Source organism: Physcomitrium patens, chromosome 23 (genome assembly GCF_059467195.1).
Source record: "Physcomitrium patens ecotype Gransden chromosome 23, ASM5946719v1, whole genome shotgun sequence".
Taxonomy (NCBI): Eukaryota; Viridiplantae; Streptophyta; class Bryopsida; order Funariales; family Funariaceae; genus Physcomitrium; species Physcomitrium patens.
Genome location: NC_143432.1, coordinates 6,491,880 through 6,506,067, shown reverse-complemented (window position 1 = coordinate 6,506,067; position 14,188 = coordinate 6,491,880). Strand labels below are relative to the sequence as shown.

General features: G+C 27.9%; 2 protein-coding genes across 6 annotated transcripts; both read left to right on the top strand.

The window, feature by feature from the left end:
* Positions 1-2,639: 2,639 nt before the first annotated feature.
* LOC112276252 (protein TRAUCO) lies at positions 2,640-5,579 on the top strand. Of its 3 annotated transcripts, none has more exons than XM_024507390.3 (5): positions 2,640-3,225; positions 3,443-3,720; positions 4,039-4,265; positions 4,400-4,605; positions 4,823-5,579. In XM_024507390.3, exons 1-5 carry the CDS (start codon positions 3,084-3,086, stop codon positions 5,473-5,475), a joined length of 1,506 nt encoding a protein of 501 aa, XP_024363158.1. In that variant the 5' UTR covers positions 2,640-3,083; the 3' UTR covers positions 5,476-5,579. The 3 variants fall into 3 exon arrangements, with proteins under 3 accessions (XP_024363158.1, XP_024363159.1, XP_024363160.1); XM_024507391.3 differs by having other exon boundaries at positions 2,643-3,225; positions 3,455-3,720; XM_024507392.3 differs by lacking the exon at positions 2,640-3,225 and having other exon boundaries at positions 3,579-3,720; positions 4,049-4,265.
* Positions 5,580-6,767: 1,188 nt separating this feature from the next.
* Positions 6,768-8,609, top strand: LOC112275830 (transcription factor MAMYB). Of its 3 annotated transcripts, none has more exons than XM_073530384.2 (2): positions 6,768-7,247; positions 7,600-8,609. In XM_073530384.2, exon 2 carries the CDS (start codon positions 7,631-7,633, stop codon positions 8,072-8,074), a length of 444 nt encoding a protein of 147 aa, XP_073386485.1. In that variant the 5' UTR covers positions 6,768-7,247; positions 7,600-7,630; the 3' UTR covers positions 8,075-8,609. The 3 variants fall into 3 exon arrangements, with proteins under 3 accessions (XP_073386485.1, XP_073386484.1, XP_073386483.1); XM_073530383.2 differs by having other exon boundaries at positions 6,769-7,218; XM_073530382.2 differs by having other exon boundaries at positions 6,770-7,105.
* Positions 8,610-14,188: the final 5,579 nt, after the last annotated feature.

Here is a 14,188-nt window from a genome sequence, read left to right as displayed (position 1 = left end):
ACTTTTTTAGATTTATATAGAATTTGGTTATTTTTTAATTATAGTTTTTTTTAAGATTTTAAAGAATTTAATAAAGATTTTTTAAATATTTTTTTGTATTCAATTAATTTTTAATAGAATTTATTTAGATATTTTAAGATTTTTTATTATTAAATAATGATTTGATAGGATACTTCTAAGATTTGATAGGATTTAATAAGACATATTTTAGATTTAATAAGAATTATTTAGGATTACTTAAGATTTATTATGGAGCTATTTGGAATTGATAAGCTTTTAAAAGACATATCTAGAATTTTTCTAGGATTGATAAAGTATACTTAAGATATTTTACAAATTATTTAGGATTTTTTTAGATTTTTTACAATTATATGTGAGATAATTTAGAAGTAATAGGTATAAAAATAGACTACATGAAGGATTTAAAGAAGATTAAGATTTTCTAGACAAGTTTCTTTTAAATATCTTATGTATTTCTTGGATTATAAAAAAGAAATTTAAGGCTAATTAAAAATGTTCTATAGTCAAATAGCCAATGCACTATAAAGTTAAATTTCGTAAAATACAATATAAGTAATGAATCAAATATGAAAAAATTAGAATATATATATATATATATATATATATATATATATATAAATTTAAATAATAAAAATTAAAGTAAAAAAATTAAAAGTAGAGCTTTGGATGGAATCTTAAATCAAGTTTTAAGAAAAGCCGCAAATAGAGATATTTTTAGCTAGTAATATATGTACTTTGATTCAATCTTTGCAAACATATTTGAAGTATTAGCTCTATTTATACATAAATATTAAAACAAGATTTTAAGAAGGATCTAATAAAAAAAGCCTTATAAGTGGTAGTGGACAAGATTTACTTATTTGAAGGTAAAGATATTATTAAATGTTTAAAGTGTTATGTAAAGAAGATGGATTTTTTTAGATTTTTTTTTAAAAGAATATGGTTTAATTTTTTAAACTTGCAATTGTACTAAAGATAAGAAAAAAACATAAAGACCATTATTAGACTTTATAGAAGTTAGATCTATAAGTAAATTGAAGCCTATCTGTAAATAAACATATGTCTAAAGGTGCATTTAGTGTGTTGATACTTCTCATATTTGAAAATATTCTATTGATTTTAATAAAAAGGTACAATTAAGAATAACAAAATCTACCAATCTAATAATCAAAATTCAACATAAAATATGTATGATACAAGTCATAACTTTGAATTATCAAAAAAATACTTTTTTAATTGGAATTATGATTCTAAATTCTAAAATATTCTTAAACAAAGCAATAATTTCAGATTTGAAGCTACATAATAATATAATAATTTATTATTTAAATAATATAGAAAAAATATAATAGTTACAATAATTATTGTTTGTAGTACTATAGATATCATAAGATCCAAATCAATGCTTATTTTTTCTTTTATGAAGTACATTCAAGGACCAAATTGATAAAAATGAATATCCATTACAAGAACTAAAGCAAGTAGATGGTTTCTACCATGTAATGTCATTGAATCGTATTTATGGCCTAGCCACCATTAATTGAATGACTAAACTAAAGTCATTGATGCATCCATCAATATGTATCCATGTCTTAGATTAATGACATCTAAAAAAACCAAAGACTAATTAAAAAAGCAAATTTTCTAATACCTCTTTGTAATCTTGTTTATTTCCAATGATCTTTTCAAATAAAGATAATCATTTATTCTTTCACCTAATAGCCATGTTATAACATAAAAATGCTATATCTCTAATTACTATATATAATTTTCTACTAATTTATTATATAAAATATTTCTATTTTGTCAAATGGTCTTTGCAAAATAATGCTTATTTTCTTCATTTTTATAACTCTTACAATAAATTTAAGCCTTGTATTGTATTAAGAGAATAAAACTAACTATCCCTGCATTACTTGTAATACAATATATAATAAGCAAGTTGCAAATTTCAGATCTCTTTATAATTTTTTCATTTATTAATTTATTTCTATTTTGGCTATATTTTTTATCAAAGATTGAATATATGTATAATACCAAAAAATTAATACTAATTTTAATTAGATATTAAAATACATAAAATTAATTTAAAATAAAAATAAACTACTAAATATCAAATAAAATTTATGAGAATTTCAAAACAGGTAAATCATTATTATATATGATGTTCAAAAAAATTATATTCATAAGTTCAAAGATAATCTTAAATATAAATTAAGGTTTTAATATTTATCAAAAAATTGCATATATTAAAGATATTAATATCTAATTATTTTTCTATTATTTTATTCTTTTTCATCAATTTCAAAGGCAAGATATCTACTTATCCATCTATTTAGCAATTTATTAATGTGAAATTTTTTCAAATCTATTTTTTAACCACTTTCATTTATAATGCTCTTTTTTATTCTTAATATTTTACTACAAAGAAGTAGAGGGATGTATTTGCAACAAGTGGTAAAAACTGTGTGTTATAATGTATTCACCTGCTTACACATTTACATGTATACTGCATAACATGTTATTCCCAAAACTAAGCAAAGGGCCTAATGTGTGTATATGTGTGTATCTATCTATCTATATATATATATATATATATATAATTTACACATACATTATTGTTTTAAACTAAAGATGGCTAAAGTTAATTTTGGACTTATTTTATTCATAAGAACATACACATGAATTTCAAAAACGCAACTGCTCTATTGTTGAGTATTGTTGAGTCAGAATCTGTCATTGTTCCAGCAAATGTCAGAATATGCCTTCCTAAAAACATTTGGTGCATTTTTAACTGAATTTTAGGTTGTATTTTTCTTTTCATTTCTTTTTCTCATTCAATACCATATATTTAACTGCTTGTTCTATGGTAAATTAAATTAGATCCTGGACAAATGTAATGTATAATTGATTTATTTATAATATTATGTATTTACCAAGGAGGTATTTATAATCAAAGTTTTTAAGACGTTACACATTTATATTTATTTTACAAATCCGTAATCTTAACCTAATTTTAAATTTAATTAAGGTTAACATTAATTTGTTAAACACAATTTAAAATGGATAATACAATAGATTCTTTAGCCTATGATGATCCATATTGTTTGGATGATGAGCCTAAAATTATACAAAAAGAAAATCTTCAAAGACACAAAGAGAAAACTACTACTAACAACTGTGAATGCATTGGAAATGAAATCAGTACGAGCTCTTATTCTCCAAATTTTATTTGTCCAGTATGAATATATATATATATATATATATACACACATACACACACACATCAAATGTAATAATGCACACTTCATCTTTGCAATTTAAACTATTATAATATATTTTTTCTATTTCAAGTTAAAACATATGTATAATTTATCATAATAAAATGTACAACTATCATTATATTAAACTCTTTGTAAAGTAAAATTGATAGATGAAGGTGCATTGATAAACATTCAAGTTATATCAAATGAAGAAGAATCAATTTTGGGTGACGATTCACAAAGCATTGCAGTTAAAGAAGTTATCAAAAAACCAAAAAGACGGACTAATGTATGGACCAAAACATCAACACGAAAAGGCAACAAAAGATCAGCGCCCTCCAAATCTTTTAAGAAGGATACATTAGAAGAATCATTTGACATTGGTTCAACCCAGCAGTATGTATTAGAGGATAAAAATGGGATCCAACTATCAAAGGTAGAAATTGATTTACAAATCGTTTTATTTCCATTACACACATATATATATATATATATATATATATAATGGAAATAAAACTATCAGTACTTGCTTTTGTATTGTTATTAATATTATTAAAATGGTATATATATATCTATATATATATATATATAAACCACTTGTCTTGTGGGTTACCATATTCATTTTTTCAGTTGTACAATAAATTCATGTTTTGTTTGTACAAATAACTAATACCGTTTTCTACCATGAAATAACAATCTTGTTATACTATTGCACAAATTGAAAAAAATAAAATAAAACAAAAAACTGATTTAGGACCAAAAAGCTGAGAAAGTTGAATTATCTTTGGACAAATTACAAGCTAGTAGTGAAAAAGGTTATCGAATGGTAAGAGCTACTCGTGGTGTCATAGAAGGTGCTTGGTATTTTGAAATCACTGTAAAGGCTTTGGGTCAGACTGGCCATACTCGTCTTGGATGGAGTACTTGGGAAGGGGATTTGCAAGCTCCAGTTGGATTTGACATTAACAGCTATGCATACAGGTATCTATTCCTGTTTTGTAATTAAATGACAAATGTAGTAAAAAAAATAAAAAAAAATAAAAATTGTAGCTAAATAAATGAATCTCTTCAATCTCTGTTCAGCTGTAAAATGATCATCATATGTTGCAAAATAGGGACATTGATGGAAGCAAAGTTCATCAAGCCATTCGGGAGCCGTATGGAAGCCCTTATTCTGAAAATGATGTTATTGGGTTCTACATAAACTTGCCAAATGGAGCTGAGTACACACCAAAATATGATTTTTATGTGTGCAAACCAAGTACCAATGTCTTCTCAGTGCCACTTGAAAAGAAAGATAATTTTTTGAGACGTATTCCTGGTGGGTTTTTCACATTGTTATTTTTATTCATTTGTTTATTTCTTCACATACATAATTGTAACCATGTTGCATTCTTAATACTTGACTTAATATTCCCTTCTACACAATTAAGAACACCATTTAAAAAAAAAAACAAAACAAAACAAAACAAAACAAAAAATCATCTTGAATTCAAAAACCTAACACAAGGAATTAATATAAATTTGTCGGAGCATAGGAAGTGAGATTTCTTTCTTCAAAAATGGTATATGTCAAGGCATTGCATATAAAGATATATATGGTGGAGAATATTTTCCCGCAGCATCCATGTTCACACTACCATCACCAGAAGTAAAATGTTGTGTACAATTCAATTTTGGTCCAAACTTTATATTTCCACCAAAAGATTGGGATGGTCGTATCCATCCTCAACTCATGTGGGAAGCCATGCCCCCTAAGCTCTTGACACTGTCATCTTATCAACCATTGCCAACAAAGCATCCAAAAGAATCAAAGAAATGGAATTCTCAAATAAACCCTAATGGCATGCAAAGGATGGTGTCAAAGCAAGGCTCGCAAGTTTCTATTGAAAATGAGGTGTTGGATGGGAACATGGAATGTGCACCTTTGACACAAGAAACCATGGAAGAACGGGATAAAGGAAAGCGGATTAAAATACATGGAAAAAATGGGCTTTTTGGTAGAGGTAGAAGAACAATTGGATTGTTTCCTTGTCCCATTGTTAGAAAACCCCATGTTCATAATGCCATTCACCCTAAAAAGATTATTAAGAAAAGCTGCAAAGACATGGTTCTTAAAAAGGTTAAAAATAGCTCACTGTTGGTACAAGAACTCACAGAGATTGATGCAAATGAGTTCAAAAATTCATAGATGAGTTAATATAGATTCTTTTTGAAGAATTTAGCATGTAAAATGTTGTCTATGTTAAGGACCAAAAATACAAGAAATGTTAAATATTACTTAACCTTCACACTTATTGTTATTCTTTTGGTAAAATAGAAAAAGGAGAAAGGAAAAAAGAAAAAAGAAAAAATTCGTTTTGAAGGAACTAACCCAAAACAACCATTAGAAATAATGTTTTGAAGATGAATACAGTTGATTGAAGGGTAAAATTAATAAATTCACATGAAAAAATAAATGGAATATACTTTTCTTATATGCTATTACTTGTTGTAATGAGTCCTTTTACAAAAATTTACATAGAATCGTCAATCCAAAATCAATACAAAGAGAAAATGTAGTTGATTTGTTTTAAATTGGTTAAAGCTTAAGTATTAAGCATTCGTGGTTATTTTGTTGTTCAGTCTAGCAGACATAAAAGAAATCTGTGACGATGATGATGATATATCAAATATATATATATCTATATATATATATATCAAAAAAATCAAATCAATATTACATTTACTCACCAAACATAAAGATTTAGGATTTGGATGCTATGCCATGTTCATTACAAATATATATATATATATATATATACATATAATGATTTTATTTAAATAAATTAAAATTTGAAATAGTTAGACATGGATTTATAATTAAACATTAAGTATTCAATTTAAGGTTTGAACTTCAAAAACATAAATATTTAACATTGGAAATATGGAAAACAATGTAAACATTTGAAACACAGACGTTTTGTCTGTCAAACCACCAACCTAGAAATTCATGAAACATACTACGCAATTATATTAAAATTAAGGAAGCCGTTTAAACTTGCATTGTGAAAAATAAATAACATTTTCCATTCATTAACAAAGAATATGAGACATGTACGAGCACACGTCTGCCAATGATTAAACACGAACAATTATTTATTTATTTTTCATTCTTCTGACGCTTTGTGAGGATAAAAGTCTATTTTAAAGACAGGTTCAAACAGGAAAAATTAGGGGTTGATTAACATTATTATTTTAATTGATTAATAGACGTTATGGGTTTACACTCAGATTACAATGGATACCGGGCATTGGTGTGGACACCGCTTGTGAATTATCCCGGCCACGGTACTCGGAATTTATATACCCTGAAATCCGTGACGGTTTATACCCTATGTGAAGATAGATATATACCCTCTGTACACACTGGGATGAATCCGGGTATCATCCATTGCAGTGCAGTGGCTCACACCTATGATCCGACTTGAGTCGGGCTTATCACCCCATCGCTTCTCATCCTCCATTGTCGCATTTGCGTCCGCCGTATCCGAGTCAGCTGTTGCTCGTGACGGAAGCTTTTAGTCGACGCGTCGTCGGCAGAGCTTAGTCTTCGTGAGCTGCGGATCTCCTCCGGCGCTGGCGTGGTTGAATTCTGAGGCACTTGGGGGCTGCGATGAGGTCGTAACGGTGGATCGGCGCTTTTCCGGGTTTTCTCTTACTTCGGGGTTGTTCGGTCGGGGAGAAGATGGTCGCCTACGGGATTTCGTGACTGCCCTGGAGGCGAACGCGCACTGCATTCTGTGATAGTGCTCTGCAGAGCTCTTTTTGACCTAGCATTGGTAAATTTTCAGAGATCTCGTAGCCGCTCGCTGTGTTCAGTCCCCCGACTTTACCGTGATTCGTCCAATGTCTCTTTTGGAAACGAGCGAGGAATGTTGGCTTGAATTGAGCGGTAATGCTAGCACAAGTTTGTCTTTGAAAGTAAGATATGAGTAGGAAAGTTTCTGCTTCTCATTTATCTGTTGCAGCAGGATGTGGTGCTACATTCCAAGGATCTATTGCACGATAAATATCGTTAATTGTAAAAATGTTCAAAGCAGCGTTGATTATTCTGCTGGTTTTGTTAGGGTTTTCTAGACTTACTAGAAGCCTCAGTCGTTCTCTGTTCAGATTCTTTTTTTGCGGCACGCATTGAATATTTTTCTGGAGTTCGGAGGCTTGAGAAGAATGTCTTATAGCACATTCGCGCTTGTAGCATCTGTTGTTATTGAAGTTTGACGTATTTGTGTTATCTACTCTTTTATTGACTCTCCTATCTTACCTCTGCTTTCAGATATTTGGTTGTATTCATAACATAACTGAAGATGGATTTCGACATTATAGATGATGTAAAGCCGAGGTTTCAACTCCAGTCTGGACCTCTGGAATCCGAAGTTGAAGAAAAGGAGCTCAACCATGTGCTTATTGGGGTCTGTTCAAGCGTTGGAGTTCTTCTCCTGGCTCTCTCGTGGTTCCAGATGGGGACGCTTCGATTTCTATGCCTCTGGCTCTCTCTCTCTTTATTTATTGGCCCCTTTGCTCCTGTATCATTAACAGGTGGAAATTGTAGAGTAGGTGAGGGAGAATTGATTCCGGATCTGAATCCATTGGAAGAAGTATCAGCGGGTACAGATAAGCGAGCAAAAGGCCACAAGAGAAGGTTGGATGCGACTGTTGGAAAAGTGTCCTCAATGGAGAGTTCTATGCCGTCGACCGTGCCGGCTCCAAATGACAACGTAAATGGAAAACCTAGCAATGCTGATGCATAACATTCTAGTATTGGGGCAGAAATCATGGATAGTTTTCGGAGTTCGAAGGGGGCGCAATGACTGGAATAGTGTGTTAATGAACTCGTTTTCAGTCTTTTGAAAGCTGTTCTTCTTCCAGAATCGTGATGAGTATGTTTTGGTGCGCTCAATCCTTGGTTAGTGAGCAACTTAGAATATTTATGTGATACTTTAGCGATGGGACCTGTGATCGAAATTAACAGGTCAGAGAGTTTTCTTTACCTGTGACGAGAAGCATTAATGTTGCTCGTATCACACACTTACAGAACAAGATTTCTTGTGTGTCTGGTATGAGTGGTTTAATTTTTTAGTTCAGTGTTGTAGCTGGAAATTTCCTAGTTGAGAAATTGAGGCTCCGGAAACTTTTATCCACCATAGGAGGATTGAACTTGAAGTGCATGGCAAAGGACGTGTATTTCAAATGGTTAATTTGCATTGGGCATGATCTGTATTCCGGGATTTTCCAATCAGGTGTCACATATAAAGATCCAAGGCATTGATGTCTAAGTTGGAGAAACACTCGGGTGACGAACATCAAAAACCTGCAATCGTCTCTTTTTACAATGTTGGAATGGCTCATCAACCTAGCTTAATGTGGCTGAATGATTGGCGGACCAGTGGAGCCATGGTGTAGTACCGAAACATTGAGGACGATATCAATATTTATCATGACTGAGGTGTATGTAGTTATCTATTTATTTAGTAATTTTCGGTTCAGAAGGAGTGTGCCATTTGTCATCAAGAAGTTATATTCAACTCAGCAAGAGTTGTATTAATAGGAAGATGTCCTTTTGGATGAGGGTTGCACTACAATATGAGATGAAGGGAAATTGGATTTTAGATATTTTCTATCTTTTTTGTATAATCTAAGTTGCATCAAAATTGCACAAAATTGATTGATATCTTTTGAAATTGCAACTCAACATTTTATAAAAGTTAAATAGATGTGTTCATTGATATTTTGAAATAAGAGAGTGTATTTTTTATTTTTGATATTGAGTATATTTTTAGATTTATAAGAGAGTTTATTTTTTGAATCTATGTGTATCTATCAATGATTGATAGGTTAAAAACTTGGCCAACAAGGTTGTTATATTTTGCACATGTTGGCTATTTGTAGTACAAGTTGGTCATGTGGTGCATATATATATATAACTTGTCTTTTAAGTTAAATATGTTTTTTATAAATTTGATAAGTGGTGGAGGTCCTATAAAATGTTGCTGTATAATTTCTTGTTAAATAATATATATAGAGGCAAGAGTGAGACCTTTCTCATTCACATCATTAACTTTCTTGCTTTTATTCTAATTTTGAAGAATTTATAGTTTCTTAGTAATAAAATCTATTATAGTTTTTAAAATTTTTGTCCTTAACAAATTGACAAGAGTGTATTTATCATATTATAATTAAATAAATAGAACATTTAAACATATAGTGCACTTATAATATTGTAAATGAAATTAGATTCATCAATTAAGTATAATTGGTCATTAAACTTCAATCTCAAAGTTATTCAATTTTAGGATTGTAAGTCAAGTTTATTAGAGGACTACTTTTAAGTTCTATTTTATCATCATTTTTAATTTTTCTTCAATGATATGATCCAATATTGAATAATTTGGAGGATTTTTTGATAAAGTTTCAATCCATGTATGTAAAATATAATGCAATTTATCTTACAACTAAAAAAATTTGTACATTGCATTAAGGCAATCAATCTATAATACTATATGTTTTGTAATTTTGACAACTTATGATTGATATTAAATAAAATGATAATGCATTCACCAACCAATTTCTTTATTGATTATAATATAAAATAAAGAAATTGATGTTGAACTTATTTGATCATTGATTTAAATAATTGACTTTCATGTAAAGTAAAACAATTGTCTTTTTAAATGTCAATTTTAATAATTGCATAAATAAGCCTCAACGTTTTTGCAATTCTATGGCAACACCAATGTCTATTTAACACATATATTTAAAAAAGTAAGTCATACAAAGTATTATAATATGTTTCAAACTTCTTAGTAAATAAGAAAAGAATTGACATTGTCAAGAACTCCATTTATATTGAGAAGAATCTAAATAAACTACTCAAAATTGTCCAAAGAAGCAAGACAAAAACAAAATGAAATGTGTAGTTGTCAAAAAAGACAATATATAAAAAAACGTGTTTGTCTAGCTACAATAAGAATTGTGCACCTTGAATCTTATACAATGCCCAATGAAGATCCTACTCTTTTTTAAGATTTTTTTTTTTTGTTTTACAACAGATGTTTATTTAAGATCTAAAAATTACAAAACCTTTGTCTTGCTAGTTTAAAAGCCTTAATATGTTTTTTGAGATGAAGACTTTGTTAAAACACCTTTAGTAAAAAAAAATCAAACCTATGGATATAAAAATCATAGATAGTTGTCTATTGTCTTTTGGAGATGTTATCTATAAAATCCTTCCTATAAATAAAGCAATAAATGGTCATAATAGCTTAATGATATTCAATATTACAAGAATCCTTTTTAATCTAGTTATTTTTAGATTTATTGTGACCAAATAAGTATTATCTTTAAATAGATTAGATTTCTTAAATACCTAACTAAGATCTTCAAATGCTATTTGAAATCTCCAATAAGAGCACCTATTTTGTTTGTAAAGAAAAAAGATGAATCATTGCAAATGTGTATGGATTATTGAAGGCTCAATAAAATTACCAATAAGAATAAATATCCTCTACGTTGATATCAAGTCTTCTTAATCAATTGAATTAAGCTAACATCTATACAAAATAGATTTATAAATAGCATACAATTTGGTACATATTAAAAAAAGAGATAAATAAAAGATTACATTTCAAACTAAATATAGACATTTTGAATACAATACCATGCCTTTTAAACTCACAAATATACCAATTACTTTTTAATATCTAATAAATGATATTTTAAAAGAATTTTTAGATAAATATATTATTTTTTTTTCTAAAAATATAAAAATTATAAACTTTATATTAGATATATATTATAAAAACTTAAAATTGTAAGATTATATGCTAAGATGAAAAGGTTTTTATTTTATACTACTTAAGTTGATTTCTTAGGATACATCATTTCAAATCATGGCCTTATGATAGATCCTAAAAAATTCCAAATTATCATGGATTAAAAGATCTCAAAAATAATAAAAGATATCTAATGTTTTTTTTTAAAAAATTACTAAGTATTATCAAAATTTTATCAAGATTGTTTTTTTTAAAGTTATAACTTTACTTATTTATTTGACTTTTAAAGAAAAAATTGAGTAAAATAAAGAAGTTGAAATAACATTTGAAAATTTAAAGACGACCTTTATTGACCATAAGAAATACCTTAGAAAAGTTGATACAATATAAGATTTTATAACACTAATCTTATATTGTATCAGCTTTTCTAAAGTTTTTCTTATAGAAATGAATGCATTTGTCAAGGATATGAATCTTGTAAAATCAAAAATTCAATATACTCTTGATTCACTTAGAAAGAATAGATATTTATTTAAAATTAATATAGTATTAAAATTCAAATGGCTATTGCTAAATAAAATAAGATTAAAAAGTCTTGAAACAAGACTATGAACTAAAAAGGTGTTGACAAGAATGAAGAAGGCTTCATTCTTACCTTCTATATATACTATTTAACTAGGTATTACAGATTTATATATTTATTCTAATAATTACCTAAATATTATCAATAAATAAAAGTAAGTTGTTTGATAATATCTTGTAGAAAAGCTTCTTAAAAGCTTTATAGATGCGATTTCATCTTTATATGTTTTTATAAGTGATTGATAGGTTAAAAACTTGGCCAACAAGTTAGGTATATGTTGTATATGTTGGTAGCTTGTGGCACAAGCTAATAATATAGCACACATATAAGAAACTTTTTTTGCAAGTTAAGACATGTATCTTGCAAATTAAAGATGTGTTCGAGGTCTTATAGAATGTTTCCATATAGCTTCTAATTAATTAATTAATTAGATATATATAAAGCTAAGAGTGAAGCCTTTTTTACTCTCTTTTCAATGCCTTTTTAGTCTTTACTCTTGTTTCAAGACTTTCTAATTTTCTTGTCTTTGGCAATAGCTATTCTAATTTAATATTACACCATCTTTAAAACTCTTCAATCTTTTCAAATAATACAAGAATGTATTGATCTTTTAATTCTTTGAGATTGATGTCCTTGATAATTTGATAAGAGAGCTAATTCATTGTTCTTATTTTATTTTTAGACACATGAATAGAATATCCCACTTCTATTTTTATGTTTTGAAGGTTATAGAATATCCACCTTGAATCTAATATTTCAATATCTTAATAGTGATTTTTTCCTTAAAGAGAGTAGACTACCTCTCTTTGTAGGAATTTTTATTTGGTATTAGAAGTTCTGGATTACTATCTTCTAATTTTATTCAAAGATTTATTTTAAGTTGTCTATAGAAAGATAAATTATGAATACTTTTTTTAGTAGAAGTGAAAATAGATTTGTGACCATTATAGATCTTCAAAAGCTTGTTAATACTTTTAGATAGAAATCTCAAATATCTTTAATGTCAATCATAGAGGTAGTATTCTAATGCCTATAGAAGATATCAACAATCAAGTTCAAAGTCTACACCAAGAAGTTATATAATTGAAAGAAGCAAATAGATCAAATTCACAATTAAATTTGAGAAGTCTTGCTACTATAAGTATGAGAGAGGCAAAGATAAATATATCAAAGAATTTTGATGGAATAAGATTAAAGTTTTAAAGATTTTTACAACAAATAAAGCTCTATTTAAAATTACATTTTTTTTCAATACCTTGATGGATTTATTCCAATTGGATTTACTCCAGTTAGATTTATAAGAACATTTTTCTTTGACAATACTCTCTCTTGATTTATATCTTTAATGAAAAAAGATTTATAACTACTTTATGATTTAAATTCATTTTTGAAAGTCTTCACAACCATATTTGGAGAAAATAATTAAAAAAAGATAGTAGAGATCAAACTTATATCTTTATAAGAAGGATCACATTTAGCTACCATACATACTACTGAATTCAAAAACCTTGCTTGCAACGTAGATTGGAATGACAAGGCCCTTATTAATGAATTTTGATATGTATTAAAAAATAATGTCTAAGATTCATTATTGACAATGTCAAGATCAGATTCATTGGAGTAATTTATTGCTTATGCCATTGCATGCGATAATCAATTCTTTAAAAGATGTTAAGAACAAAGATTTCGTTGAAGGGATATAAATCAAGTCATGGCAATAGCTTCTAAGTTTAAATTTATAAACTTAAAAGCTATTGCCATGACTTTTTGACCAACTCAATAAAACAAAGATTTAAATGAAAATAGATCTACAAAGAACATACAACTTGATATGCATTAAAGAAAGAGATGAATAAAAAATTATATTTTGAACCAAATATGGATATTTTGAATATAATGTTATGCCATTTGGACTCAAAAATATATAATTTTTTTTCAATATTTAATGAATGATATCTTTTGTGAGTTTTTTGATGGTTTTGTCATTTGTTATTTGAATAACATCTTAATTTATTCTAAGAACATAGAGGAATATCAACTTTATATTCATTACATGTTATAAAAATTAAGAGATGTAGGATTATATATCAAAGTAAAAAAGTGTGAATTTTTTATTATTGAAGTTTATTTTTTAAGATACATCATTTCAAATGATTGCCTTATGATGGATCTTAAGAAGGTCCAAACTATCATGGATCGGAAAATCTCTAAAATAGTCAAAGATATACAATATTTTTTGGGATTTATAAATTATTATTGGATCTTCATTAAGAATTTTTTTCAAGTTGCAACTCTTCTTATATGTATCACATATAAAGACAAACTTGAGTAGAGCAAAGAAGTTGAAGCATCTTTTGAAGTCTTAAAGATATCATTTATTTTTGTACTAATTTTATATTGCTTTGACTTTTCTAAGGTATTTTTTATGAAAAAAAATGCATCAAACTTTGCTATAGGTGTGATTTTTTCATAAATAGAAGTAGATGATAAGTTCGCCCTAGTAGCTTTCT

What these genes read in the sequence shown, in the direction of transcription:
- LOC112275830 (XM_073530384.2), top strand. Translation starts at nt 7,631, where the DNA reads ATGGATTTCGACATTATAGATGATGTAAAGCCGAGGTTTCAACTCCAG.
- LOC112276252 (XM_024507390.3), top strand. Translation starts at nt 3,084, where the DNA reads ATGGATAATACAATAGATTCTTTAGCCTATGATGATCCATATTGTTTG. An exon ending in ATGGGATCCAACTATCAAAG is followed by an intron (nt 3,721 to 4,038) that starts GTAGAAATTGAT and finishes AAACTGATTTAG; the next exon opens with GACCAAAAAGCTGAGAAAGT. An exon ending in ATTAACAGCTATGCATACAG is followed by an intron (nt 4,266 to 4,399) that starts GTATCTATTCCT and finishes GTTGCAAAATAG; the next exon opens with GGACATTGATGGAAGCAAAG.